This window comes from Neodiprion lecontei, chromosome 3 (assembly GCF_021901455.1).
Source record: "Neodiprion lecontei isolate iyNeoLeco1 chromosome 3, iyNeoLeco1.1, whole genome shotgun sequence".
Taxonomy (NCBI): domain Eukaryota; kingdom Metazoa; phylum Arthropoda; class Insecta; order Hymenoptera; family Diprionidae; genus Neodiprion; species Neodiprion lecontei.
Window position 1 is genome coordinate 34,106,478 of NC_060262.1, and position 27,734 is coordinate 34,134,211.

A 27,734-nucleotide genomic window follows, 5' to 3' on the forward strand; every position below is an offset into this window, starting at 1 on the left:
CTTACCAAGCAATAGTTGTCCAGCGGAGAATCTCAGCGAGTTTCACGACTAGCGAGGGCGTCGGTTAAATCCGTAACAACGCCTCTCAGCCCCGCTGCCGCTTCTATTCGAGCCAAAGTCTATTTCCAAAATGCCTGTACGGTTAGTTGGTAGGAGTTTGCGTGTCCATCCCTCCCCTCAACGCCCCTCGTCCACCCCCCCATTCTCCGTTCCGTCATAATTCCGAGCGTTTGAAAATCCCGCAGACCGTTGCTGCAGTCGTTTTTCCTTCCCGCGGTGCGGCCGTTGCTGCGCGATGTCCACGCAGCGTTGTTTATCATTACCGCATGTGTGAAAATTCTCCCTCCCCACCTCCCCTTCCCTCCCTCCCAGCCCCTCGATTTTCACCCCCTTTCCCATGCTCAGACGTTTTGAAATGTAACATCCGTCGGTTGTTGTGTTAGCCGGTTTGCAACGACGGAGTTAGGAGAGGGTGTCGAAAAGGCGCGAAACGGACATGTGCTCCACGGAATTTGGTACCCGAGTGATTTCGATAAGCACGATCCGTGACCGCTGCCGGTGATTCGCGGCGAAAGATCCAATTCGCGGGTTCTGAATTACAAGTGTTTGCTTTACACTTCGTTCTGCGTCGTAAAGCGTTACTCTTCAACGACGATGCATTCGTGGTTTACCACTGTTCCCGGCCTGCGGCCTCAAGGTGTCTCGACGTATGAATAATAACGTGACGTGCTATGAATTTGAAGGGAAAAGTGGGGATGGAAATATTCCGTTTCGTTTCCAGTGACAAATTTTAATGTGCTTATGGGAGTAAAATGCCACGTAATGGAGAGACGTTGAACGATTGACAGTTTCTTCTACAAGATTGCATTCTTGACTCACGTCGATGCGAATACAAAGCGGATCGCGAAATTGTCACGCCTGTTTTCATTCGTCCTTAGATTAGACAGAGAGTCGCAGGAACGGGTTGATAAACAAATGAAGAAGAATTGCTAATATTAACGAGAGACTAATTTTATACACTTAAGAGCACAGCGGGTTATTGCCGCGTCATTTGTAAGCATGAAGAAACTTCCGTATCTTAACTTGAGAATCGCGTGTTCTTAACGAAATCTCGAAAGTTCCAAGATGCTTGAACCTGCTTTCGTTCTTCACTGACATTTATTTGGCCTTGCACCGAAAGTTAAGCTTATTGCGAACCTTCGTTTCAACGCGCCTTTCATTTCTCTTCCTCAAGCCACAAAGGAAAAGGTCGCTACATTCGTTGATATTTAAACCGCTTCTGGAACTTGAAAAAAATTTCGTCACGTCAGCTTGCGATTCAAGAGGAAAGCTTATTCCACGTGAAAGTAATAATTTATTTTTATCCGCTCGTCCTGAATCGACTCGAGACTTTGATGTAGATTGGACAAAGATGATGTTAGATCTCAAAGTTGACTATCTGCAGCTGTGAAACGTTATTCAGAGCTGCTTTCAAGCTTCCTTTTGCAGTTGTAACATGCGTTGCTGTAATTGCGAACTCTTTACACGGTGATTCTTGGATGTTCCGGTTACTCTGCAATAAACCGTAATGAGTATAACCAGCCACGCAAACTTTGGATACTTTGGAAACTTTCGTTCAATGTAGTCCGACTAATTCACGTGATCTAATATTATCGTGGTTGAATGCTCGGTAATCCAGTAAAAAGAATAAAATTGGAAGTGATCAGATGATGTCAACGTGACACAGGCCAGGCATATAAACTTGGTATAAATACTCGAGTCACAATGTCATCAAGGATGGAGATGCAAATGATGAACGAGGTTCAGGAGTCCTCGAAGTGCGTTAAGGTACTCTACATGATATGGAAGTTCTTCGCGTGTGTCTTTAGTCACGTGACGCTAATCAGCCTTGTCGTGGCTTACTGCCTCCTCGGAGGCTTGGCGTTCCAGGCTTTGGAAGCACCGAATGAAATAAAGGTAAGCCTTGCGAATGTCCGTGGGTTTCTTTCATCCCCCCAGGGATTCAGCTGGTCGGTAAGACTGATCAACATGTCGAGAATTTCCGAAGTTCTCCAGCAGCCCCGGAGATTCTTGTACTGCCAGTAGCTGTTTATGACGTAAACACCTGCTTCACTCGCTACGAAATCGATCAGCTGAATCTGCAAGCAAACGTCACGGCCTAAGTCGTGGCGAGCTTTTTCGTGTTTTCCTTTACGTCAAATATGTATTCGTGACGCGATCGAACCTGGAAGAAGTCCAGCTGAGAAAACGCGTCAGGTGACGATCGAGCCGTTAACTCTAATCCATCTCTTATAGTCGCTTCTGGCAAGACCGAGTCGAGATGAAAAATTGACAGTAATCTAGGGCGGGCCCCAGCTTATGGAAATTTATGATACTTTCAAATTTTCAATATCAACAAGCCGTGCGATTTATAATCTTAATTTTGCTTTAGCCCGTCGAACGTTATATCTTACATCGCTGTTTAAGATAATGACTCACGCGCAAGTATTTTGAGTATAACTTGTACCTAATCATCATATTGCCCACGGTAATATTTCAGGCTCACATTATATTTTCACAACTATGTAGAACACATTATTCTGCACATATTCGCACAATGCACGTATGATTTGCTCCTCACGGTGACAGAGCTGCCAAATTTCAACATCAATGAGCAAAATTGGCGACACGATCATCTCGATAACACTTATGTAGAAATTTTTATCTTATCGCGGATTTCCTACAACAAGGTTAGGGAGAGCATAAGTCTGCTGCGGACGAACGTGACGGGTGAATTGTGGAAAATGACACTCGAATGCAACGTCCTGGATCAGGAAAATTGGACGAGGGAAGCCAGGGGTCAATTAGAGGTGGGTCTCAGCACAAGGTGAAATTAGGTACCTACAATTACAGATTTATCATGCCTAATGACGCTAATTATTCCGTAGACGTTTGAGAAGGACTTACTGCAAAAGATGGAACGTGAAGGGTGGGATGGTTCCGAGCCGGAAGCAGAACTGCAGTGGACTTTCCCCGGCGCTCTCTTCTACTCAATTATCGTTATTACCACCATCGGTGAGTGTCTTTTCTCCTTTAATTCACTACAATAATTCGACGTTGTAGCGTCCTAGAGTTCAAAGGATTCGATTATCAATATTTTATGCATTTCGCAGCATCGCATCGAATAATAGAAAGGTTGAAGAGTATAATGTATATCTGATTTACAGTTTCGAGACTCGTTACTTGTAAATATTTGCGATAAGCGGTACTGGGAAGCGAAACGGTGATTCCTTTCCTTCGGGTTCGCGTAATATAAAACATTTTACGGTATATTAATGTAAAAAAAAGTTATATTTCATTATTACAGCAATAAGTTATAGTAGTAAATATTGATAGGTTTACTAGGGAAGAATAAAACACATAATTAATGCACGATAACGATTCAGATAGGGTCGATATACAATATACATATAGGTATGTATATACTTTGGTATGTTAAGACACGCGGTCGAAAGGGAGCTCCCGCGTGTTGAGTAAAATCGTATAAATTGGTGAAACAGCATTGAATCGGGGCGACGCTGAGAGGTGGAAAAGTATTGCGACGGGGCGCGAATAACAATTATCCACGAGTTACGAGAAATTCCGACAAGATCGTTTCTCTGACGAACCATGATAATAATAATAATAATATTGGCTTTTCAATCGCGAGTGAGTGAACCTGGACCTCAGCCGAAGTCCGTGGGACTCTTCGGCGAGGATTTATTAATTGTCCTTGCTCGTTTCACCGTCAGTGCTGGGACTTGTTGGCACGTCGTTGGCGGTTTTATCGTTTTTACTCTTCGATTTCCCAGCCACCCTTCCGTAGTCGTCGAAGTCGTAGGGCCTGGGCCTGTTGTATGGGTTTTGCCAGTTGAAGTAGGGGTTGTTGTTGCCCGCGTAGCCGGGGGCATAGGGCCCCCGATAAGGCCTGTCGTAGTAGCCGTCCGGCCCGTTTCCATAATTATTATAGGGCCTGTTGTAGTTGTTGTAGGGCCTGTCGTAGCCGCCGTTTTGATACTGTCCGTAATAATCGCCGTCGTAATCGCCCCCGTAATTGTTCCCGTTTTCATAGTACTCGGGGGGAATCGCGTTGAAGGGTCTGAACGGCAGGTTGCCCTGAGGAAGTAAATTTTGTAACAAGTAAGTCGAATTTTCTGCATCCCACTTTGCGAATACGGTTCACTAGCGCACAGATTTCAATTTGTTTTCCAATTATACAATTTCCCTCTTGACGTTATCCTGTGACATAATCCCGAGGTTCGCGCTACCGCGTACTGTAATTACGACATTCCAACCCGATTGAAATTAGCAATTACGTGAAACCTAGCTCTTCGCCTTTAACGGTAATGGATGAATATGATTGTTAGTAAGAATTGCAGCTGCGGCTTCGTGGTATCGAAGCCTTGTCGATACCGCGGTTACGATATCAAAATTGTCTGTGCCTAGGTGGTTCAATTTCCGCAGATTCTCTCTCATCTTGATAATTAGGTGTCCAAATTTTCATAACGACATTTGTCGATCTACGGATGAACCTCTCGCAACGTGTGAAAGCATTTAATTTATAGTAAGTCAAGTAAGAAATCTTGAAAGTGGGGGGTAAAGGGTATAACAATAATCGTTAGAATTAATCAGGAATACAGAAATCCCTGGCGAAAAGGGAACACAGAACGTTAATTGTCAGTCACGAATCTTATTTTTATTGGAATACGGTGGATCCTCCGCAAAGTACTCAAATGCAGCAGTATATGTTAGATGCGGGGGCAGCGGCGTTATCAACAGAGCAGATAAGGTAGAAGGCTGTTGCAGTATCAGTTAGTCAGACAGAGTTCTGGGATCGATATCGTAGGGTGAAACGGGTCTGCTCACCGGATATTGCGGCCTGTTGGGGTAGTTTCCGTTGAACTGCTGATACCCGTTCCCGGTACCACCGTACTTCCGGCTGCTGAAGCAGCAGTATTGTTTTCCCCTGGAGCAGGAGCCCTGTAATACCGTTCGTCGTGAGCCAAAGAGGTTTGGCGATTCTCGCGAAATCGATAACCGGTTCGAAACCGGGCTTAGCGAGGAAAAGGTGAAAGATAAGGGATGATCATTGGCACTCACAAATTTCACGCCGGGGCAGTTGAACCCACGGCTGCACTTGCAGGTGTCGAATTCCTGGTACCGAGGGTCGTTTCTTATCCACGACGGGACTGGACCAGACAGTATCGGGTCCACGTTTACACCCGGCACAACCGGCCCGGAATTGTGGTCGAATCCATCACCGCCAGGCCTGAACGGTCTGTTGTTGCCCGGTCTAAAAAGAAGGTCCGAAAAAAGCTCTATCAGAAAGCGTTGAGCCCTGAAATTACCGTTATGGGAACTTGACGTACGCGCTAAGGGGTGCTTTGAGGCAGGTGCTTCCATTCCGACCTTCCACCCCTTTTATCTCTGGCTAAGAATAAAGGAGCTGCTTGGTCCGAGGTTGAACCTCTTAAAATCCGAGCACCGATTTGAGTAACGAAAACGTTCGTATTTGGCAAGTACGCTTCACGCAATCAAAGGGGTGCAAGGTACTCGAAACGGTGAAAATACGCACTCTATATTAATTTCCTAACAGAAATGGTCCGGATGATCGTCGAGTGCAGGTGAGTCGAAATAATATCGTCGATTCAACGGTTCGAATTACCTGCCAATAATTCCACTCGGTCCATCCGGTCCGACGAGAACTTGGTTACCATCTCCGGGTCTGATAGGCCTGCTGTTCGGTCCATACGGTCCTGGATATTGGGGTCTAAATTGATTCTGCGACGCGAACCCGCCGTCGGAATTATCCGGGTACTCGTGTACGTTGTATCTGTATATTTAACAGAATTGCCGAAGCATTATTGCTTACCCCTTTATATGATAGCACGGGGTGTTTTCGGCCGAAATTCACCTCTCCTCGATTATTACAAGGGGTTAACCATTATCGGGGTAAGGTGCGGCACGCATGGGGAAAAGGCGTATTTGAAGTAACGGGGTCCAGACAGGAGTAGTTTAACTTAATTCAGTCACACGGCCACTTGGCGTTACTCGAAAATTCATTTGATACGACTTTGTAAATCAAGTAAAATCGTTCAAAGTCAGTATTATAGATATTGACGTTCGAAGTGATTTTCATTCAACGAAATGACTCGAAACGAACAACTAGGCTCGATTTCAGAATGGTACACCCTTTGAAAAGCTTTATTCAACTTTGTTGATTACACGAACCCATTTTTCCGACAATATTACGCGAGGATAATGCGGCGCACACACATTCTCGTTGAAAGGATATTCGCGCTGCCGGTACGTATTCCGTTATGTATAAAATCCAAACCGTGTTTGATTTTCGTTCAAGCTTTGCTTCGAGAGCAAACGTAATCCCGTCTTCAATAAGGTGTTTGGGTGAAAAGCAAATTTATCCGGAAGTATAGGTGGAGTGGGCGGGTTGCGGGGAGGTCTAGGGCGAGTGGGGAGGGCAAGGGCGCGGACGGGGAGACAATTCCAGGGAGCGGGAGACACCCTTCAAAGTTTAAACGCCGTGAGAAATTGCATTTCAATTTTCCGAGCCACTTTATTCTTGGCACTCGGCAGAGCCCGGCCCGTTTCCTGTCTAATCGACGCTTTGACGCCTTCGACGCTCCGCGTCGCGCGCGCTTTTTCTTCGATTCCTCGTGTAACTAAATTTCCTCAAATCACAGCGTTGCGTTCGCGTTCTTCCTCGAACTGCCTTGCTTGTCTTGTCTGTCTTTGCCTCGGCAACCGAATCTCCTCCCGTTGATCGATAAGCGGGTTTCGGCTACAGGGGGTTTCATCTTCGAGGAGGCTTCGCCCGTCTATTACTATATACGAATCGGGTATTGGTTCGCTTTGCCCCGGGAGAATAAAGGGCGACGGAGACTAAATAGAGATAAGGTGGCCGTCTTATACCTATCCGACTCGGGATGACGGGAGGAAGGGTGGAAACGGGGGGGAGAATAGCCAACTAACGAAGTAAGAATAGCTTTGGTATCGTAGCTTCGGGCTGATAAGACGGTTGTGCTCACCTGATATTTCTATTATCGCCGGCTCTTGCCTTTTCTTCGTCGCCCCAGATCCACTTGCTGTCTTCGGCCGCAGCGGCGACCGTCAGTATCAAGATCAAAAGCTTCATTTTCTCTGGAAGAACGAAAATACCGACGTCAACAAACGGATACCTTGTTCAATTCCCACCCCTCGTCATTGGGGTGAAAGTCTCGGGCCTCTTTTCATCGTAAAATTCATACGAATTTTCCGCGTTCGGTGGAGCGTGTAAATATCATCCTTGGAAATCTCACCTTCGTCGTTCAGAATATCCTTACATGAGCTTTATTCTCGGTAAATATGTTTAGCGTTTTGTTAATTACAAGCGTGTGCCGAGATGGCTGATTCTTTTTCATCTCGGTTTGTTTGTTCAGATTTTTCGCGAAAATATTTCACGCTTCCGTCATCCCGCAAATTAAATTATTCTTTCTTTGCCACATTACTTAGAATACATTTCTTTTTGTGCGCCAACCTGATGATTATTTGCGAAGAAATATTTGAGCGAAGAAGGCTGGACGCTTTTTGTTTTCCACCTTTCATTCATCCACTCAATGCCAAAGATATCGCGAGAGACAAACGGGCATTTGTTACTTTGTCTGGGCAACAATGTTGCGACAATTCCGGTTCATCGGATGCAGCGAGCGTTTAATCTCGACGAACGATCAAATTTTCAGGGTTTGAAAAGGAACAAAACCCTTTCAGTTTCTTTTCGTCAAATCCGCGGGAATGAGTTTATCATACCTTCGTTTCGGCAAGCCCCTCTCAAGTTTTGTCGCGTATTATCCTGGCATCTTATGGAAATAAAGAAAACGACAGATTTGGCCTTCGGACTTGATTTGAAACGCCGCAACATCGAGTTATGTGATTTTAAACTCGATTCTGCCCGCGACTTTGATCCATCAACGATTTCATCGCGGCAGATATAGCCGAGCAGCAAGTACTTCAGGCTGCTGATAGGATAGGAAAGTTTTGTAATCTAACTTGAAGTAATAAGGTATACGCGGTAGATCCAATCGTTGCCACCTACCTATTATTTTTCTCTTTCCCTTCTTCACGCGTTCTTGATTACAACAACATCCTGCAACGCTTTTATTGCATAAACGTTGGAAAAATTGTAATGGAATTTTCATCCACAAGGCTTGGCGTAGATGTGATTCAATTTCAATTATCAAAAATATTGCGAATTTGCAACTTTACGTGTGTATGAAGTTTGCGGAAAATGTATGACACGCAACAGAACCATATTCATATAAATTGGTCTCTGCGAAAAAAAAGCTCCAAGAGAACTTTAATCCACTTAGTTCGCCTCACGTTTTAAAACACCGTGCATCAATCAATTCACCTGCTGCATGGCAGCTTTCGAGAATTGATGTAAATCAATAACTCCACGCACAACTGTGTCTCGTATATTTTTACAGCCTGTTCAGATGATCGGCGGTTTCAATCGATGCGATGGAGTAAATTGGAATACATACCGGCGGCATTTATTCGCGGAAATAATTCGTCAAACGAGTAACCAAACCGACGTTTATTGTGGGATGCAAATGTCCGTTACTCGGCAATGAAATTTTATTACACGATGTTGCAGGTATACGAGGATTCGATGTCACAATAATTATGAACCAATGTGTTACGGTTAAAATCACTCGACAGCTACGAATCGGTTAATTTGTGGGTGTAAAAAAAAAAAAATGTCAAGTCAATTACAGTCCTTGGCCAATTTTTTTAATTCTTCTTTTCTACCACGCTTCCATTCTTGGCATGAAATCGTAATTACCCGAAATCTTGTATTGAAATTCTCCCGTTGATCGAAGTCCTTTCTTCGCTGTTTCAAACGATCGGTCAGACAGATGGTAATAGAAGTTCATATTGACACACGTATCGCTTACTTAGTTCGCAACAAACGGAACGTCGCTTTGACAAACTGAAACGGGGAGATGGAATCGATACCGTCTCTATTCCATCCGAAGAGAAACCCGATTACTCGTGACCCCTTCGCGGCGACGAAGATCTATATTTCTGCCTTTATCGCTGACGTTCGCGAATTGAACGGCGAACGGTAACCGTGGATGAAGCGATAGGAGAACGGGACGCGTAGACAAGAGAAGAAAATTCAATAGATATGGAGTCTTCTCTCGCCTCGACAGAACCTAGGACGATACATACATTTCGCACGAAGCCGTGACGCTTTTGCCTTAAGACTTTCACAAGGACCATTTTCGCTTATTTCATTTTTCGGATTCTTACTATATAGTTACAGCGGAGCTGATAAGCCTTCGTCTGTCTGCCTAATGCCCCAATCCATACTACGAATACGAGATATAATTATGTGACGCAGAGTTTGTACACGCAGGTAACACTGCAGCCGACTGTCACGAACTTTGTTAAGCCCTTTTATGGGCCGTAGAAATCCGGTGCGTCGTTGGGCAGAGCTTTCAGACGACTCGGGAAACGGCTAATTATCATGATCTTCCAATTCGGGATGTATCCTAAAATCCCTCTAACCCCGAAATCCTCGAATCTTTGATGGAACGCGAATGGGTTTGTCTCAGATCGTGAAACTCTCCTCTGAGCTTGAATCTTGTTCGTGAAATCGACTAATTGACTTTCGTTTATTGAAACTAGAAACGATTGAAATTTGAGTCTCTTTGCTCGTTTAACCCGATGGTCCTGGCAATCCTTTTGCTTCCTAGCGACAAAGCGTCGACGTTCCGCTGATCGCTGATTCTGGAAGGATATTTCGATGACTGCGCTGGAATTCTCCAATTACTCCGTAGTTCGATGGCACAGTCTGAGGGGAATAAGAATAATCAACGAGACTAATACAATATGTCAGACGCAGAGGCGAGTAGCCGCGGGTGAATCGGACAGTATTAGCGGAAAATGAGAGAACGGGGTTTCTCAACGCGTAATTCCGTATATAGTTTGGTTTCAACTCTTTTTCATCCTCTATTTTTCGACTCGTGCTCCGGAGCATCGGCTTCTCGTCGGATGAATAGAAGAACGGCACCGAGATCAGCAGGCTTTTCAGATCAGGTTCTTCTTTTTTGCGTTCGCAAGAATTCGATCAGAAGTTGGTTCCGAGTTTACAATGCACCTGAGTCAAAGTTCAGTTGAAACTAAAGTCTTGAGGCCGTTGACCGGTCCTTTCAAATTTTATATTGCAATTACCTAACGGTATTGCGTAATATCGGAGAGGTGGGCGTGTTTGAAAAGTTCACACAGAAACGAAAGATTCCGACGTTGATTAATTTCCGTGGAGATTTCATCGATTAGAAAATGCATAATTTAGCATAACATTAATTAGGATACCGCGTTACGTTACGTGGCCTCGAGTCTGAGACGGTGATAAAATTAAATACCCTGTCCTTCGAGGTTCTCGATCTCCGACACGAATCGAACTTCCCATGACTAGATAAAATAACATTGTTACGGAACTTTTCAGCGGAACGGCTGCGTCTACGTGGGCAGTAATTTTTTCACTCTAGGTTCAGATTTTTTTGGCGATGAAATCGCTGACCTTCAAACGGCCTGTGGTTTTTAGACCATCTACAGGAGAAATTAAAAGCACCCTTGAAACACGCGTCTGCGAATCAAGTTTCACGTGTAGGCATACACGATACGTTGGTTGCGCTGAAAGGGACAAGACAAGGGTTGCGATTCATCGAGCCGTAATATAACTCGCGCTGTTTTCACGCACAACTTGCCGGTGTATATTCGTAAACGGTTTTCGATTTCATCCCGTTAAACCCGCGGCATTGAATATGGCAAAACGAATGGCCGGAGGCGTTACTGGACCCCCGTCGACGCCGTTTAAAATAGTTCAATTTTACCCAGACTGCGTCGTTTGCGGCTCTATTAGGCGCGTCGCGACGCTCGGCGTCTCCTCGACGATCCGCAATCTGACGGAGCTGCCGGTTCTCGTCGCCAGATACAGCCAACGACGACGCAATAATTATTACTTCCAGCTCAAACCTAATCTAGACTCTTGCTCTGCACACTCTCCAGAGACTCGACAGCCTTTCTACTCGGATAGATAAGCCTTTCGCAATAATTCCCAGGCCTGGGGATTCCAGATATAGAAAACCCCCCACGTGTGGGACAATAAACGTATCCTGAACGCTCGCTTTTATCTTTGTGAACTGCCGGCAACGCGAATGAATTTTTTAGGTCAAAGTTTGCGAGTGATTCTTTTTTGACGAAGTAAACGAGGGTGTTAAAAATTTTGCTCCAATTCTCGTTTTTTCTTTTCCGTGAAAAACGAAAAAAGTCGCGTTCATTGGATAACAAATTTGAAAAGTATTCGAATTTCTGGTATCCGCGACAAAGCAGTTGAACTTCTGCCTCAAGAATTCACAAATCGCGTCTCGAATAAGCAAGACAAATAGTTGATCCGTGCAAATTCTACAAGGTTCGTCAATCGGATTACCATAATTTTAAATGGATGGTCAAGGCCACGAGTGAAATCATAATATTTTGCATAACGTCGCGAGATCCTTGGAGAATAATCTGTGCCTAGAAGTTGGGTCTGTGATTGCAATGCGCGATTATTTTGCGCTAAACTTATCTTTCATTTCACGTGTGAATCTGAGACACCGACCGATTAACATTGGCCTCTTTTTTCGCGAGGGATCGTGATCCGCGATAATAAAAATTCGGGTATCTCGTCACGCGAAATGATTCGAAACATCTCTACTGCGATTCCGAAATGTAACGGATCGGCGTACGCCTTTCACACGTTGTTGTGAACCGACTGCAGCCAGGAAGGCAGGATACGTAGGCAATGACGCCTTGGCCCAGTTATCCGGCGTTGACAGGTTGACGAAATGAAAGAGAGCGAGAGTGGCGGATAAAACCGCTCCCAATTGATCCTGGTGAAGGTGTGTCGAATGGGAATAAAGAATATGAATAGAGATAAAAAAAATTAATGAAAACACGTTAGAAAATTATTGGGATTTGAAACAGTCAATATTTGTACGCATGTTGTAACAGATCTACAGGCTCGTTGCAAAAAATAATAATTTGAACAACCATGTGAATGCATGACAGTAAATATACTTTTCATTTAATCAAAAGTTGTTTAAAATTGAAGCATCAATGAATTTTATTTCTGGTTTTATTTTTTCTACTACAAGATGGATTTAGTTGAATAACACGAAGCGGAATTTACAGTTCATGAATTCCACGTTGAATTTGGCACGATTGATGAATGACTTGAGTAATTTAGGCGCAGATTATCGGTAAAAAATTTCTTAAACGTCGAAGATGCGAGTTGCAAAACTTTTGAATATGCTGCGATAGTTATTTCCGCGTAAGAAATAAAATTCAGTCGATTTCTCCGAAAAGTCAACGTCTCCTACGATAATTAGTGATGATTGACGAAATCTGCAAGCTACATTCGTGAGATTTTATTATTAAAGACTCGTGTATTCCATCTTTACTGTTAGGAGCTGAAAAATGGTCGGCCGCAAACGTAGCAGATACGTAATAGGACAAGTATAACCCGACTCGGTACTCAGAATTCATAATTTGTTATCTCGGATTAACTAAGTTGGCTGGATTAATTAGCGAGCGTGAAACTTAAACACTTGCGGTTGGGCGTGGCGTGAGAAGCGAAGCTATTTTGTTTCTTGGGGCTAGTTGTACAAATGAGACGATGTTTCGCAAACCAAGCTAATAAGTGAAGTTCTGATTCGCTGCGGCTTTTGCCGGAGGTTGTTTATTGCGTTTTGAACTCCTTCTTCGAACCCCCTGACAGTAAAAAACGACTAATTAAACCTATCGATTCGACGCAGCATCTATAAGACGACATTTTTCAACTCATTCAGCAGAGCAAGGTATCAATTTGTCCTCTCGCATGGATGAAATATCACCGATCTCGACGCGTCCCGCCTCGCTCAATATGGACCTTTGATACAGTCTCGATTCATGGAACAAAAGAGAATCATTCCACCCTCTGCCCTTAGTGAAATTTTTCACATCAACGAAGAAATAACGACGGGGTGGGTTTTCAGCTCGAAAGAAATCGTCATAGCCATTTGTATTCAATGGGAACCGAATGGTAAAGCAATGAAGACATTCTCGTCGTATTTATTACCACTTTATCAACACAAAAGGCGTTGAGGTAAAGGCAGAGTGGATATAGAGAAACGCTAATGGAAAATAATACCGTTGCAACAGCGATTCAATCGAGCATTGAAAGCACTACGTTAAACGATTCGAGCTAACGTTCTTTCCGCAAAATACCGCTGTAAAAAATGGTCTCTATTTAAAAAATGCGAGACTTATTACTCGACTTGTTTTTTTGGTGACGTTCGCCGTCGATGAACATATTTTATACATTTTGGAATCGTATAAATCGGTGAAAAATTTCATTCCATTAAGAGTACAATGTCAAGTTACGCAGCCATTTCAGACACTTCGATGGAAAATCTGCACGTTCACTATCACTGTGAAGATATTCTGACAGGCGTAGGTAGGACAGCCGTAAAATAATCTGGAAACGGTAGAGCAACTGTTACGGAATTTGGGCAATGCTGCACGACTCACCGCACTATTGCGAAACACCTATGAAGCACGGTGTTACGTTGATTGCGACTGGCCGAAAGCGAGAGTGGCACAGTCCCTTTATACGTCCCTCCGAAACAATCTCTGCATCGCCTCAATTGCCGCCTATACCCGCTATTCGACGGGTTGAATCCTGGACCCCCGCTTGGGGGAATTCCTGAGGCCGCCGAGACTCGTCGCGGGTTTTTCCCGGCAGAATCGAAGGCGTCTTTCTTATCCCGATGCTTATCCGATAACAGATTAGTCCGATTTCATTGTTTCGTTACATTTTCTCGAATGGATTTTGGTAATCGAAGCGGACCATCACCTCGAGTCGGTATCAAATCGCGTCAAGTTTCAGTCATTCCTGTCACTCGATACCGAACAACCAAATAATACGATCCAAATTCGAGAATTGGTGGCCTCGAATTGCAGTATCGCGTTGGAACGGGACGTAAAAAGGATCGATGCGATTCCTGAACACAATGCAATGTTAACGACCCGCTTTTTTGCACCAATCCAGATATTTGATCGTGGTTCGAGGGTCAATGATCAGCAGCTGGTTCGAGAGAGAGAAAAATTAGGTATTTCGTAGCGCGGATCTGTACGCTGGGTTTTAGCTCGCGTTGAGCAGAGTTGAATAGGGCCGACAGCGTGGATTGAACCAGTGAAATATCGACTCTTTCCCCTGGTCGTAGGGAGGTGTTTCCATTCCTAAACCAACAATGAGGATCCCGGATAATTCTTGGATAAGTGATAATTGGCGTATAAAAAACGTCCGAGAATCTAGTCAACGGAAATGATGAGCGTTCCAAGCCGCTCTTCGAGTTCTCCTTTCGGATCGAATGGATCGTTTGGCAGTTAAAAAAAACCGCGACAAGTGGGTAGCAAAAGCCGATAACACCACGCCAACCGGCCATGTATTTTGACCCAATTAATCGTTGGGTAACCTTCGCTCTCGCCTTCGACTACCTCCGCAGATTTAAACGACGGTGTAAGAATATATTTGCGGAGCGGTAGAAACTGAACCGATCTTGTCGAGAACGCGAAACATTCGCCGACGCAGATTCGGAACTTGTGAGCTGCGTTCACCGGGTTTCGGGATGTTCGGTACTTAATCGACAGTTGTATCCAGACCCTGAAGCTTGTCGACAAAATTTATCTTCGGACTCGCGTACCCGTCGTAATGAAACTGTCCGGGCGGTCGGAATTGCACAATTCAGGTACGCGGTTTGATCGGTTTTGTTTGTCACTTTCCTGGTCATTGCCGCTACGCACACCCTTCATCCGGTCCTTTTGTTTGAGTCAAGCACTTTGCTACCCGGCTCTGCTCGGTGCATTTCACTCGCTGCATTGTCATTCAAATCCTCGATACCTATTCTAGCGCCATTTTTCGTCTTCCGTTCCACTCTGCCTCCGATTAGACACGTTCGATTGCAACATAGCGCCTGATCGCAGCATCCAATTCACTCTATACCGTAATCATACGGCTCACACGTTGCTACTCTCGAATCAACAAATTGCGCAATAAGGTTTGAACGCAGACCCTTGCCTTTCTTCGTGACGCAATTTCGGGCACGCGATTAATTTCGGTTGAGTTGCGCGACGTTTGTCGACGAGACAAACCGAGGATTTTCAGTATACGAATCGGAAATTTAAATCTCAATTGTAGACATGAAGTTTCTATCTTTTTTGCTGATTCTTGTATCGCCGTTTCATCGAATTCTTTCCCTTCCGCATCCAGAGGGAAAGGAGTAGAATATTCTTCGTCGAGCAGGACGTGATCTTGGCGAAGTTGTCAGAACCGATTAAGGCGGAGTGAAGAAGTCGAAGCAGGTCGGGACAAAAAAAAAACAAAAAATTCATGCCGGTACATTTGGGAGCGTGGATTTGAATGGGAAATTTGCACCTCAAGAAACAAGGTTCAAAGGTACTCCTGGAGGCGTTCCGTGCCGTTTGAAGTTTGGCCGTAAGAGGCGAATCGCAAAGGGCCTGCAGGGAGGCGTAACTTCGCGGGGAGATATGAAAATTTCAAACGTTTCGTTGCAGACTTTACGATCGAGTCGGGGAGTTCATACTGACGTGGATACGGTCACGCCGTAAAGAGAGGGTTTCAGACTTCGAAACTGTGCCGTTACAGCCCTGCCACGCCGTTGTTGGGTGTATCCTTTATATCACCGGCAACAAAAGGGCCTCGGCGAGCCGATTTTCCACATTCGAGTGATGAATTTCGGCCTCGATTCTGCAGCGCGGTGCGGAGATGACGAGGACTGATAGTATATCATTTACAGCCAGCGCGTTTACTGCAGGCATTGTTTCATAATGAAATTTTTAATGAAAGGCTCATGCTGCCAGACCTTATACTGCACGGGATGTCCTTTGTTGTACCATTCTCTACGCTCTGCTGCATACTCGTCAACCCGTGTACTGCAGCTATGTATCGCGGCTGGATTCTATGACCGAATGATTTTTTTCCACACTTTTTTTACCCGTTAAACATTTACAAAGAATTATGCGCCGCACGAATCTCATAATTCATCCAACCTTACAAGGTCGTCTGATTCGGTGTATAACTATTTCGCTTCCCGAGTTTTTGTCATTCGCTGCAGGTAAAATAATAATAAGTTTATGCGCGAACGAAGAATTACACACGCGTGTCAGTTGTCGAGAATATATAATGTCGACAGATTTCACGGTTTTTCCCCATTCGTGTAACCGTGATATTAATAACACACTGCAGAGAAACTCGTCGTTCTTCGTGTACAGGAAAAAATGTTTAATTCTAAGTCGATTTTTAAAATAAAGGTGACAAAAAGGAGAAACAAGTAAAGAACAGTAATTTTTGGGCGGGATTCCCGGCGCGTCCGACTCTCCTAATGCAGCGGTTAATTCCTGCTTCGAAACGACCTCAAATTATCGACAGGACAACGACCGGAGGTGAAAAGTTTAACGGCGCGTTCCCACAGGATCGACTCGGGGTGAAATTTCATTAGTACCTACGACTTGGCCACGCTGAACGCGGTGCATATTTTGCCACGTGGAGATATTTCGTTGGGAATAATTTGGGTTAATTAGGTCAGCACTTTGCCCCTCTGCACACACTTCGCGGCCCATTATTTTCCCCACAAGTTATATCTGCCCCCCGGTATCCTCGCTTGGTTCCCTTCGACATCGGTCCGCGCAGGTCGGTTACACCTGACCCCGAACGAATCGAGTCAAACCGAGTGAATTATTTACGGTATTCAGCGTAGCTAGCCGGCTTCAGGCCGCAACTTGCTGTTTCAATAGACCCTACAAAGCTCTTTCAAACCCGGCCACATTTCCACTGGTCCACGGTTCCGATACCTCTGTAATTGAACTACGAGCACGTAATATTACAGAAAGCGTAAACTCGACCCGAATAAGCTTTGCCAAGTACACAAACATGCGGCGCACTGCCCATCTCTAATTGGAAGAAAACAAACGAATTAAGTATCGTTTGATTATTTATTCCCTCATTCTGTTTCATGTTGTAACCGACTCAGCCTATGATGTTTTCCTTTTTCTAACCGATAGGCATAGTCCATATTCGATACGCGGTTTGAAATCGGAGATGTTTTATGTATGCCATAAATAACAAACGCACATACGCACATATATATATATATATATATATATATATATATATAGTATAAAATTTACAAGTATATATGTCGCGGTCCTCGAGTGTCGGATGGCTGAGGGGAAACCATGGTAATGACATCTTGAAGGGGCCATTACTTCACAGTTTTTGGGTGCGAATTATTCTCTTCTGCAGAATGGTAAGGCGTATTTTAAAATCAATAAATAATGCAAGAAGAGAATTAGGTTTGTAAATCAATCCTTATAAAATGGGCGAGGCTTGAGAAGCGGCTACTTTTTCTAGCTCATACCGTTGAGTCCTCTCATAACCGCATTAAACAGTTTTTCATCACTTTTATCTCGTGGGCTTTGTGCCTTACGAGAGGAAAAAAACCAGTCTCAAGACCAATTTTTTCGTCATGGCTGTACATAATATTATTAATAACAACAACAACAACAATAATAATAATAATAATAATAATAAAAAGTACAGCGACGCGCGGAATGTGAAAAGCCTTCCCGTCTCTCCGTGGAAAACCGGCGTCGTGGATGAACGGTCGAGTGAATTAAAAGTAAGTTTTGTCTCGTAACAGCCGGAGGCTTGAGACTACCCGCCAGCATCTTTTTTTCATCCCTCGTGGTCCCATTCTCTCTCTTATATCAACGGAAGCACGCCTTCCGGCGAAATAATTCAGCGAGGTAAGGAGTGTAGAAGGTGGCTCCTCCGGTCGGGCCAGACGTGACTTGATTATCCTTATAGTTATTGTCCCACTCTTGAGTGAGCTTGCGATGAATGGAGTCAAATCCCCTGAGAACGGTAATCAATTATTAACCAGCCGTGCTGAACGTCGAGGATAACTGCGCCAAACGTCGTATGAACAATTTTGCAGGCACGTTCTGGTCCGGCCGTTCGATTGCCGGACCGAATCCGGGTACATATCCGAGGATCGATACGCCGGCATTTCGGTAGTCAATTCTGCCGCATGTCGAGCCTTTCATCTCAACGTTCAATCGTCAGTGAAACGTTCTTGTTTCTGATCACTAGTTCATCTGCTTTTGCTACTAGATGGAACGAAATAACGACGAGATAAGTCTGCTTCGATCGATTCCTCAGGTGTTAAAAAATTGGTCAATGGTCTCCCGTGATCCTCGACGTTATATAGATTGTAAGTTGCGTTCACCGGGTTGCAAATTGGTCTTACAGCAGAGAGCGATTAAAAGGACTCCATTCTTCGTAGGATATTCTTGAATCCTCAATTCCTCCGATCACGTAATTCGTAGAAAGAGAAAGATGGTTCATCCGTGTATTACCCAGGTGTTTTGGACCGAAATTTGACCTCTCTTAATGGTGAATTCCTACGGTTCGAAACAACGAGGGAACAGCATGCAAGGTGCTTGCAAGCGTAGGCGAGATGACGTCGTAATTACTCGCATGCATAACTGGTAAGACACTCGAGGACGTTGGATCCGAACGGAAGGTTGCTACCTACACGCATGAAGCGCCACCTACTACCAGGTGATAATTTTCCTGAGGATGCTGCCGTCCGCAACACCCTCACTCATCCCGGTTACGTATATTCTATTAAATACAGTGGTTATAGCACGCCGCGGTATCACATTCAGGACTATTCCACCTATACCAACATAGGTACGCGTGTGCCTTGTTCATATGATATTTCACTTTATCGCATCTTGGATAGTTTCCGCGTAAACTTCGTGCTTGTTCCCGACCATGCCTACTACCCAGTTCCCATAGTTTCCAGTTTCCAGTTTCCAGTTTCTACTTCCTTCAGTGATTTAGACGGTCCGAGTTTCCCGAAATGTACACGAGTTTCTCATTTTAGCTCAACGAACGCATCGTTGTATTTTATGTCATGTACAACGTACGTAAGGTTATATTCATCGAACGGAAAACTGTTCCGGCGGGCGGAATACGTTCATGAAAATTTGAGGACCTTTAAATTCCCTTCACTTGCCATCGTCGATGAAAAAGAAAAAGATTTCCTCACAAACACGGGGATATTCTTTATTCACGGATGAATTCCGTCGAGTCAAGAGAACACGGGGTATACGTTTACATTTTTTTTTTAAACATTTACCCGATCGACTCGAGTGAATAACGAACGAATATTCTACATCGCGTACTTCTTGCACGACACACGTTAATGAGCTTAATGCGGTAAAGCAACCAGAAAGGCTCGTTATATTTTGAATCCACAGCTTGCAGGTTACATGGTGAGGATATGTACATATAATATATATATTGTAACGTGTTCCCGGTATTACGAGATCTGGTTTAGCGAGGCGACGTTATGTTGATAAAATGTTTGCGTCTACGTGGATTACCCAAAAACATTCAAGTATCTCATATGTTTTTCAAATAGCAAAGTGCAGATTATGCGTGCAGACACTGAGAGGTATTATCAGAATTTGGAGCCTACGAATTTCTTAATTAGTAATACAGCGTAAATTTGAAGCAATCTTCACTCCGGGCTGCAGCTTTAAGGTAGAAGAATTATGCTGTAAAACAGAGAACGGAATTTCAACGAAAATGCGACTAAATAATCGATGCAAAACAGACGCTGAATGGAATTCTGGAGTGAAGAGTATTGCCGTCTTCATTATAAATATGTCTATTCACACTTCAGTTGTGCAAAAATTAACAAATTCCAGCTGTTGAGTAAAGCTTAACCATTCAACATCTTTCCTAAAATCAGCATAACTGTGGAATAAAAATAAACACTCGACACGATTTCATTTCGTTGCGAAAGTTTTAAAACACAACAAAGCGGCATTTGCATAGACGAATAATTTTGAGTAACCATATGTGCGAAAATAATTAGGAAGACTTGCATCTACCGAATAATTTACGTCCGTACCTTGTAATTTAACCAGAGAACTGCGATCCGTGAAAACGATTAAGGTAATTTACCACCCAGTGGCTTATAGCGCTGGCCAAACGATCGCAAAATCAGCGATCTTTTCCAAAAACTGTATTTTGGCAATACTTGTGCCTACACGCGGCCTCGAGCAGCGTGCGAAGAGTCGAATTTTCGGCAGGAGCACTAAAATTAATCGCGTTGTTGGCATTGGCATTAGGATGCGCACTTTCACCGTACGTCCATTCCGCGGATGATCCGCCTTGACCGACTCATCGGCAAGGTTGGATAAATATGCTAATTTCTTTAGCAGTCAGCCGTTTCCTCGTTCGATTCGAATTCACTTGAAGGGCAAGTGATTCGTCGCCGAGATAACCGATCGAGGGATGAATTTTTCACTTTTCTTGTTGTTAATTGGAGGTGTCATTTGATTGCGAGACGATATCTATATGAAAACCACTGTCGATAAGAAATGACTGAACAGCGAATTCAATACACATTCATCGTCATGTTTCTCAAGTTGAGGTTTATGTCAGGTGCAAATGTGCAGGCTGTCAATTCTAGCAATCCTTGATAAAGTCCCGGCGTTCCGTTCAAGGGTCATTCACCTGATGTTTATCACGCCAGTGTCGCAAGATATTATGCAACTGGGTTTTCTCGAGTTGAAAAATTTCCAATCGTTGAAAAGATATTACGCATGATACTCGTCAGCGAGTGCAGAGACGTTGCGCAATACATTTATATTTCTCCGCGAAATTGCGCAAGGATTTATATTATAATTCGTCAAGGTTCAATCGGTGTTAGAAATCGTTTTCTTGATAGAAATTGAAACGAATTTTCATAAATATTTACTCGCGGCACGAGTTGCGAAATAAACTAAAAGGAAATTAAATAAGGAAAAAAGAAAAACAACTTTTGTGCTTTGAATTTCATTGAAAGTGATAAAAATATCTCATTCCTCGTCTCAGATGGAGCTTTTATCCATCTTGGCCTTGTTGAATTAAAATTACTGAGATACGCCTCGAGCACGAGGTTCTAAAACTCGGTACACTCGAAATAAAGGTCAACTTGAACAAGAAGTTATTGCTGCTACAGAAACCCTGCACCCGTGTCTGGGTGGGAATGTTATTAAAAATGGTTAACAACAGCGAATAAAGAAAGCAGAAACATGTTTAGCGCACACCGAAGGGAGGCATCGCTAATGAATAATGAGGTCTGATCTCCGTCTGGAGGCAAAAAATTCGCTATGAAAATATTAAAAAGACTGAACCAGCGGACGGCGCACCTGAATTGAGAGTAAAAGTGCGGCGTTTTGATCCGGCGTATCGTGATATTGCGTAAGGAATCGTTTGCTCCGCATATGTTATGCCAAACTCGGTAAGTCGAACCGTGCCAAGGCTTGCCGTGGGCGATCCACGTGCATGCGTGCATCGTGTGGCGGGCCTTGGATTGCTCGGTAATAACGCGGTCGAATACCATGTGTTATGAAAATGAATCAGGACTTGGGGTACCAGCGATCTAAAAAAATATCTCCTTCTTCCAGGATACGGACACATCGCGCCTAGAACGGCGTTTGGAAAAGTTGTGACAATTTTTTACGCCATTCTTGGAATACCTTTGATGCTTCTCTGCTTGTCGAGCATCGGCGACGTCATGGCGTCCAGTTTTAGGTACGTAAAGTCGAGTTATTTTCTTGCTTTCTTCAATCATCCAAAGATCTAAGGCCTTGTCCGAAAAGTCGGAGCTTCGGCTTGATTTATGGACGATGTTAATTCCGGATGAACTCGATGTTATTGCTCGCTAATAGGTCACCGCATTCGGCTTAACACTGGCTGCATTGAGGCAGTTGCTAATAAATTAAATATTGTACAACGGATTAGACGAGATTTATCGCGCGATATTAATTCGACGTTTATGCGGTATTCCCGGTAATAATATGTTATAAACAAACCGACGGGGATTGTGGTTTTAATCACTGTTATGGGATGGGATTTTTTCAGAAACGATTATACACAATTCGGATGCAAATCTATGCACGTATTTATGTTCGAGTACAGGCTTTTCGGGTGAATACGCGGTGATTGTTTCTTTCGGAGGTTCGCGTAAGCTGCGCAATCTCGAAAATTCTTACGGTCTTGAATGAAGAATGCCCCGGTAGATATTGAAGGTCGTGATTAATCGTCGGTCATTACGTTGAGTTTCCCAACCATTGAACAAACCACTTCGTATCCATTTTCGTAATTCCAGCGGGAAACATTCAACGACCCGTAGACATGCGGTCGAAACGCAAATTGCTCTTTCTATATGTATATACATATGTACACCGGCTTTGCGTTCACACGCGATTTGACTGCAGAAAATTCACGCGTTGTAACGCTTCTGTTCGTTTGTACGTTTGGATTTTACTCAGTTTTATTTTTTCTCAACAAATTTTAACGCAAGATACAAATTCTTTCAGGTTTTTATACTGGAAAATTTGCTGCTACGTCTGCACTAAGCCTCCACGAAGACGTCGAGGTCGCAACGCCAGAGGCACCATTCGACAACCAGGGTAAGGGGATTGAAGTGGCTCTTCTATCAGCGACGGGAAATCGTCGACATGAATTTTGTGTACCGTCCCAGATCTCGAGAGACGTGAAAGATGCATTTTACATTCCCTTACTACAAAGTACTCGTAGAGAGAGTCGAGACTCGTACAGTCGTTCGGTAATTTTTAGTAGTGGAATATCGGTGCTGATCACTGCAATAACATCCTCTGTACCCGCACACCTGAAGCTTGACTTTCAGAGCGACTTCCCTTCGAGTGAAACCCTCGTTCCTCGCACAACTTCCTCGACATTCTTTACATGTGTGCGGTCTATTTTTTCCCCACAAGTTATCCCCCGCTTCGCCCGAGCATGAAATTAAAAACGTTGATACGAACCGGCGTCTTTCTCGACGCAGAGCCCCGGGAATACCCGGTGAAACTGTGTATATTTTTTCATTTCCTGTGTAGAAGGTATTCCAACCGAACGGCGTCGTTGAGGAGGTCAGTCCGCGTCAGCCAGAGATCAGCGGATTCGGCTCTCGGTTTGTCGGAAAGTGTCGGAAGGTCGTCTTACTCGGACATGGATTACAGGTTCGTATATCTTGGACTTGCGAAAGATCGTAGAAGATGCGACGACGGGGATTTTCGTGCAAGAAAAATATATGCGGGTGGTGCGTAAAGGGGAACGGGAGTCGAGTGTGATCTCCTAGAAAAGCACTCCCCGTTCCCGCTGAATCGGGGCTCCGGGTACTCATCGATTTCCACTTTTGGTTCGAAATCCAATTGGACCGGTTACGGACAATGGGACGAGCGTATTCCCAGAAGTTGCTGAATGATCACGAATCCCGTATCCCCGGCTCGAAATCCCCAGTGTCCTGTGATAAACTTCCGGAAACTAATCCGATATTACACCCGTTAGCGATATTACATCAGGTTAGATCCGAGCCTATACCGAACGCCGCTAATCTTGCCTGCCAACCTAATTGATTCCGCATGCCGTTGCGGTGCCGAATTTCTCTCCGAAACAACGAAATCCTCAATATTAAATCCTCTCTCAACAAGTTTCGGTCAAATCTTCCCTACGGCCTATATATCTCCTCTAGCCTAACTCGGGATTGACACTTGGCTTAGCACGCGGCGAACAGATTCACGTTGGGAAGAGCTTTACGATGGCTTACGTATATTCATATGAGTCGGCATATAAACTCACCTAGCAGTTGAACTCGCGAGCAAACGTAATAAAACCCCCAGGCACTATCACTGCCTGACAGAATGACACGAGATATCACTTTTCTTCACTGCGCGCTTATTTCGAGTAGCGGATACTGTACACCTCATACCTACTCAACGCGGGACGTAAAGCAGAGTTTCCGCTTGTAACTTTCTTCTGGATGGAAATTCTTGTGATTAACATACAAATACGCGCTACGAGTAGACGAGCCACGTGGTTGGCATCGGTAAGAGTCTCTACTTTAAAACTTATACCCCTGATAACTCGGCTGTGAAACACATAACTGAAGAGCGTCCCTTCGTTAAGAAGCTGAAAATTCGACTGAAAACGGTGTTGAACCGTCAGGCAAGCTTAACTTGAGGATGAGACGTTACGTTTCACCCTCCAACAGCCATCAACAATAAGCGCTATTTTCGGCACTCGGTTGATGCAGGACTCGAAACTCAAGATCGAGGGCCTTCATATCCTCGAGATCACTTATTTTTAGACCAGGAATATCGCATTTTCCCCAGTAAGGATGAATACTTGATTGTCCGAGTCTGCCGTACGATTTTACGTTCGCACGGAGAGCTCTTCGATGCTTTCATATTAGTTTTCCGGCCTCGGCGATACTGCATAACACAACAATTCATGCCGCACAGGTATCACCTCGAGGGAATGGACTTGGCTACTGATTTCCCGAGTACGAGGCCCTCGACGATGTCAAGGTATTCGGACATCCCGGTATCTTCGCCCAAGGTCAAAGGTAAGCCGCCGTTCCGACGCTGGTCATGGTTTGCGTATTCAACGATCACAATCCTGTTGGTAATTTACCCCACATGAAACGAACGCGAAGCCATTTCATCGTTTCTCTTTCCGACGGGTCAGGGGGAAGACTCACAACGGGAACGGCATCGCTGGACCGAAAAGTTGCGGTGGATCCCACCGAAGCCAATCGGATGCCCGTTTATTTCAACAAGTACGCACTGGATCCCGAAGACGAGACGCAGAATGGCCAGCCCTCCAAAGGTTGGCTCCATTTCGCTTTGAGAGTAGTCGAAACCCATGCTCGGCGGGTCGTAAGAGTTCCCGGTTGAATTTGGGGGAAACTTTTTTTTTCAGTCGGTTCGAGGAAGCCGGATAATTTGAACGTCCGCGACACCGTCGATGAGGCTTCGCGAACGAACAGAGCTTGCGGTACCGGGTCCCTACCTCGAAATCATCACCTGGCTGTTGAGTCTTCGAATTTTCGACGTCAGTTTTCGCAGCCACCCCCGGAAATCCGAGAGCCACAAGCATCCATCAGCACCGATGTGGATTCGATGAAAAGAAGTATGAGAATGCGGCGAGCTCAGAGTTACTACGGTCCTGGTGAGTCCCGAGCATTCGCCGGCTCGACAGCACGCGCCGAATTTTCACCCGCAATCATAACGAGCATATTTTTTCCATCCAGCTCGGTGTAATTAAGGTGTCAAGGGTGAAATGAGCGATGTTTGACAGCCGGCTAATGCCTATTTCTTACGCTACTCAATTATAATTGACGAGCAATATTATAATGATCTTTCTCAACTTGACGGATTGAATATTAAACGTCTCGAAGCTTTACGGAGTGATTGACTTTCCAAAGAGGATTCAGTCTGCAGGGGAACTAATTGGGTAAACTTTCCGTCTATCAAAAAGTGGATCCATACTCCCAGTCCAGCTGGTCTGTATTGCCGAACGCGACGAGAAGAAAAATACTGGTTATACAAAGTTTACGTCGAATAATAAAGACGGCTCTGCACTGTGCTTTCGCTGGCGGTGTTATTACCATTATTGTTTTTTGCCAATTTCGCCCTGATTTCCGGCGTGGGTGTGACTGGTTTTGGTTTCTTCATGGACGCCCTGCACGCCGCCTTGAATCGGCCGTGTTTTAATTTCAGCCGGCAGACTCTCTCGCGGACGTGAAATTTAATTAAATCCTTACAGTCCAATTGGCTATAATTGAACTTTCGAACCTTTAACGTCCTCCTGGTTTAAAGAAATTCTTATTCCCAGGTCGGCATCAGCGGCACGCTTCTCCCTCCACGCGATACGTATCGTCGATTGGATACGCGGTCCACAGGCAGAATTACGTCGACGACTTTGACGTCGACTACGACTATTACGCCGACGACGGTGCCCTGCAGGTTCTCAAGCCCGTCCCAATCTGGCTCTGCGTCTTTCTGGTGGTCAGCTACATTTTCGGTGGTGGTTTTCTCTTCAGTACATGGGAACAATGGGCGTTCTTCGACTCTGCCTACTTCTGCTTCATCACCCTGACCACGATCGGTGGGTGCAGCTCAATCTGGTAAAAGGTTTGGCTTATTTTCCTCTTTTTCTCACAGGTTTTGGTGACTTTGTACCGCAAGGGCTCGCAGGGAAGGGAAGCATCGCCTTGTGCTCTTTGTACCTGTTGTTCGGAATCTCCCTCTTGGCCATGAGCTTCAATTTGGTCCAGGAAGAAGTTATCAACAACGTGAAGAGCCTCGCGAAGAGTCTGGGAATCATCAAGGACGAGGAGGGTGAGGAGGACGAGGACGATTGAATCGAGATGAATGTTCGTTGAAACTAGAATTTCTAAGATCGGCACCATTTTTGTTACCACCTTTGCACAACTGTTCAAGACAAAGGGCTTTTCGCTTCGAAATACCCGAAAATAAGAACAGCGAAAGTTACAACTCGAACTGTAACATTTCAAAAGTCTTTACTGATCTCGGTATCGTTTGAAGATCTTTCGTTAGTATAATTTACAGTCACAGAGTTGGACGGCGATGATACAGGAAAAAACTCTGGTCAAGGTTTTTTACAAAAACCAATTTTATTATAAATACGAGAAATTCACGACGCAGACGTTGAAAGCGTGGGTGAAGCAACGTAGAGGTTCGGTGATGGCGTGGCTTGTATTACAGCTACGCTTTGGAAATCAACTATTTACGTTTGAGAGTATGCTTGAAAGTTATCGTGATATGAAAATATACCGTGGCGTATATACGCTGTGTACATTATTCCGTAGAATATCTATATCGCGTAAATTGACGCGTGGCAGAGCCTTTCTAATCATTTTGTATAATGTCTTGTTCACGTTATGTCATAATTCATTTTGTATGTTCTTATTTTATTCAGTTATACCTCGAAATTCCTATTTCCCAGATTTCTGCTTCAATCGTACAAATATGACCCGCGTCACAGTGAAATTAAATAAATAATTGTAAGGTTGATCGAGTCACAGATTTAATCTAATTGTACCCCTGACATTTTCCATCAGCTTGCACAAATTCTCGTTCGCTGAAATCGTAATTTCGATTTATTTATGGTAATTACTTTAACATCGTATTTCACGATATAACGAATCAATGTTATCTGAAAATCGAATCACGATGCGTTGTCAAATACACTTACGCAATAAAGAAGTTGCACTTGCAGCTCAACTATGAAAATTTGTTTTTCAAGTAGACGTATTTCATGCCCTATACATATATCCTATAAAAAACCAACGGTATTTGTCGTAATTATCTCCAAAGAAATTCCACGAGCATATGTTTATTCGCATTTCATGCGATATTCATGCCTGGAGAAGTTGAAAAAAAAAAAAAAAATTCCTAACGTTCGAACGACTCACGGTGATTAAAATTCTACGTAACAGGTTGAGCGAAAGGAAATATCGATAAGAAGAGCTTCTAAGAACCAGAAAATGAAGAACTGCTAACCCATTCGTATATAACTATTTGACAAGTGATTATGAATTTAATGAACGTGTGTTTCTTGAAACAAATTGCCGCAGGAGCTGCTCACCGGCAACAAAGGTAAAGTGCATTCCGTCCGTGAATATTACCGTGAGTCGAGGGAACTCGAACTATTTACCACTCGTAAT

General features: G+C 44.2%; 2 protein-coding genes across 3 annotated transcripts; one reads left to right on the plus strand and one right to left on the minus strand.

The window, feature by feature from the left end:
* The first annotated feature begins 286 nt into the window (after positions 1–286).
* LOC107227722 lies at positions 287–27,261 on the plus strand. The gene is made up of 12 exons (XM_046733615.1): positions 287–515; positions 1,489–1,956; positions 2,730–2,849; positions 2,928–3,054; positions 21,649–21,775; positions 22,564–22,656; positions 23,101–23,223; positions 24,505–24,608; positions 24,731–24,871; positions 24,965–25,213; positions 25,880–26,152; positions 26,209–27,261. The coding sequence occupies exons 2-12, from the start codon at positions 1,765–1,767 to the stop codon at positions 26,406–26,408; spliced, it is 1,749 nt and encodes a 582-aa protein (XP_046589571.1). The 5' UTR covers positions 287–515; positions 1,489–1,764; the 3' UTR covers positions 26,409–27,261.
* On the minus strand, positions 3,310–13,712 carry LOC107227731. Of its 2 annotated transcripts, none has more exons than XM_046733616.1 (6): positions 13,630–13,712; positions 7,065–7,176; positions 5,684–5,851; positions 5,119–5,356; positions 4,885–4,998; positions 3,310–4,134 (listed from the first exon to the last, which is right to left on the minus strand). In XM_046733616.1, the coding sequence occupies exons 2-6, from the start codon at positions 7,169–7,171 to the stop codon at positions 3,742–3,744; spliced, it is 1,020 nt and encodes a 339-aa protein (XP_046589572.1). In that variant the 5' UTR covers positions 7,172–7,176; positions 13,630–13,712; the 3' UTR covers positions 3,310–3,741. The 2 variants fall into 2 exon arrangements, with proteins under 2 accessions (XP_046589572.1, XP_015524436.2); XM_015668950.2 differs by having other exon boundaries at positions 5,119–5,311; positions 13,630–13,659.
* Positions 27,262–27,734: the final 473 nt, after the last annotated feature.

Bases quoted from the DNA above. Each gene is read 5' to 3' on its own strand.
- LOC107227722 (XM_046733615.1), top strand. From the start codon at position 1,765: ATGTCATCAAGGATGGAGATGCAAATGATGAACGAGGTTCAGGAGTCC. The intron at 24,609-24,730 runs GTAAGCCGCCGT...CCGACGGGTCAG, and splicing joins ATCTTCGCCCAAGGTCAAAG to GGGGAAGACTCACAACGGGA. The intron at 26,153-26,208 runs GTGGGTGCAGCT...TTTTTCTCACAG, and splicing joins CATCACCCTGACCACGATCG to GTTTTGGTGACTTTGTACCG.
- LOC107227731 (XM_046733616.1), bottom strand. From the start codon at position 7,171: ATGAAGCTTTTGATCTTGATACTGACGGTCGCCGCTGCGGCCGAAGAC. The intron at 5,852-7,064 runs GTGAGCACAACC...TTAAATATACAG, and splicing joins GGCGATAATAGAAATATCAG to ATACAACGTACACGAGTACC. The intron at 4,135-4,884 runs GTGAGCAGACCC...TTACTTCCTCAG, and splicing joins CCAACAGGCCGCAATATCCG to GGCAACCTGCCGTTCAGACC.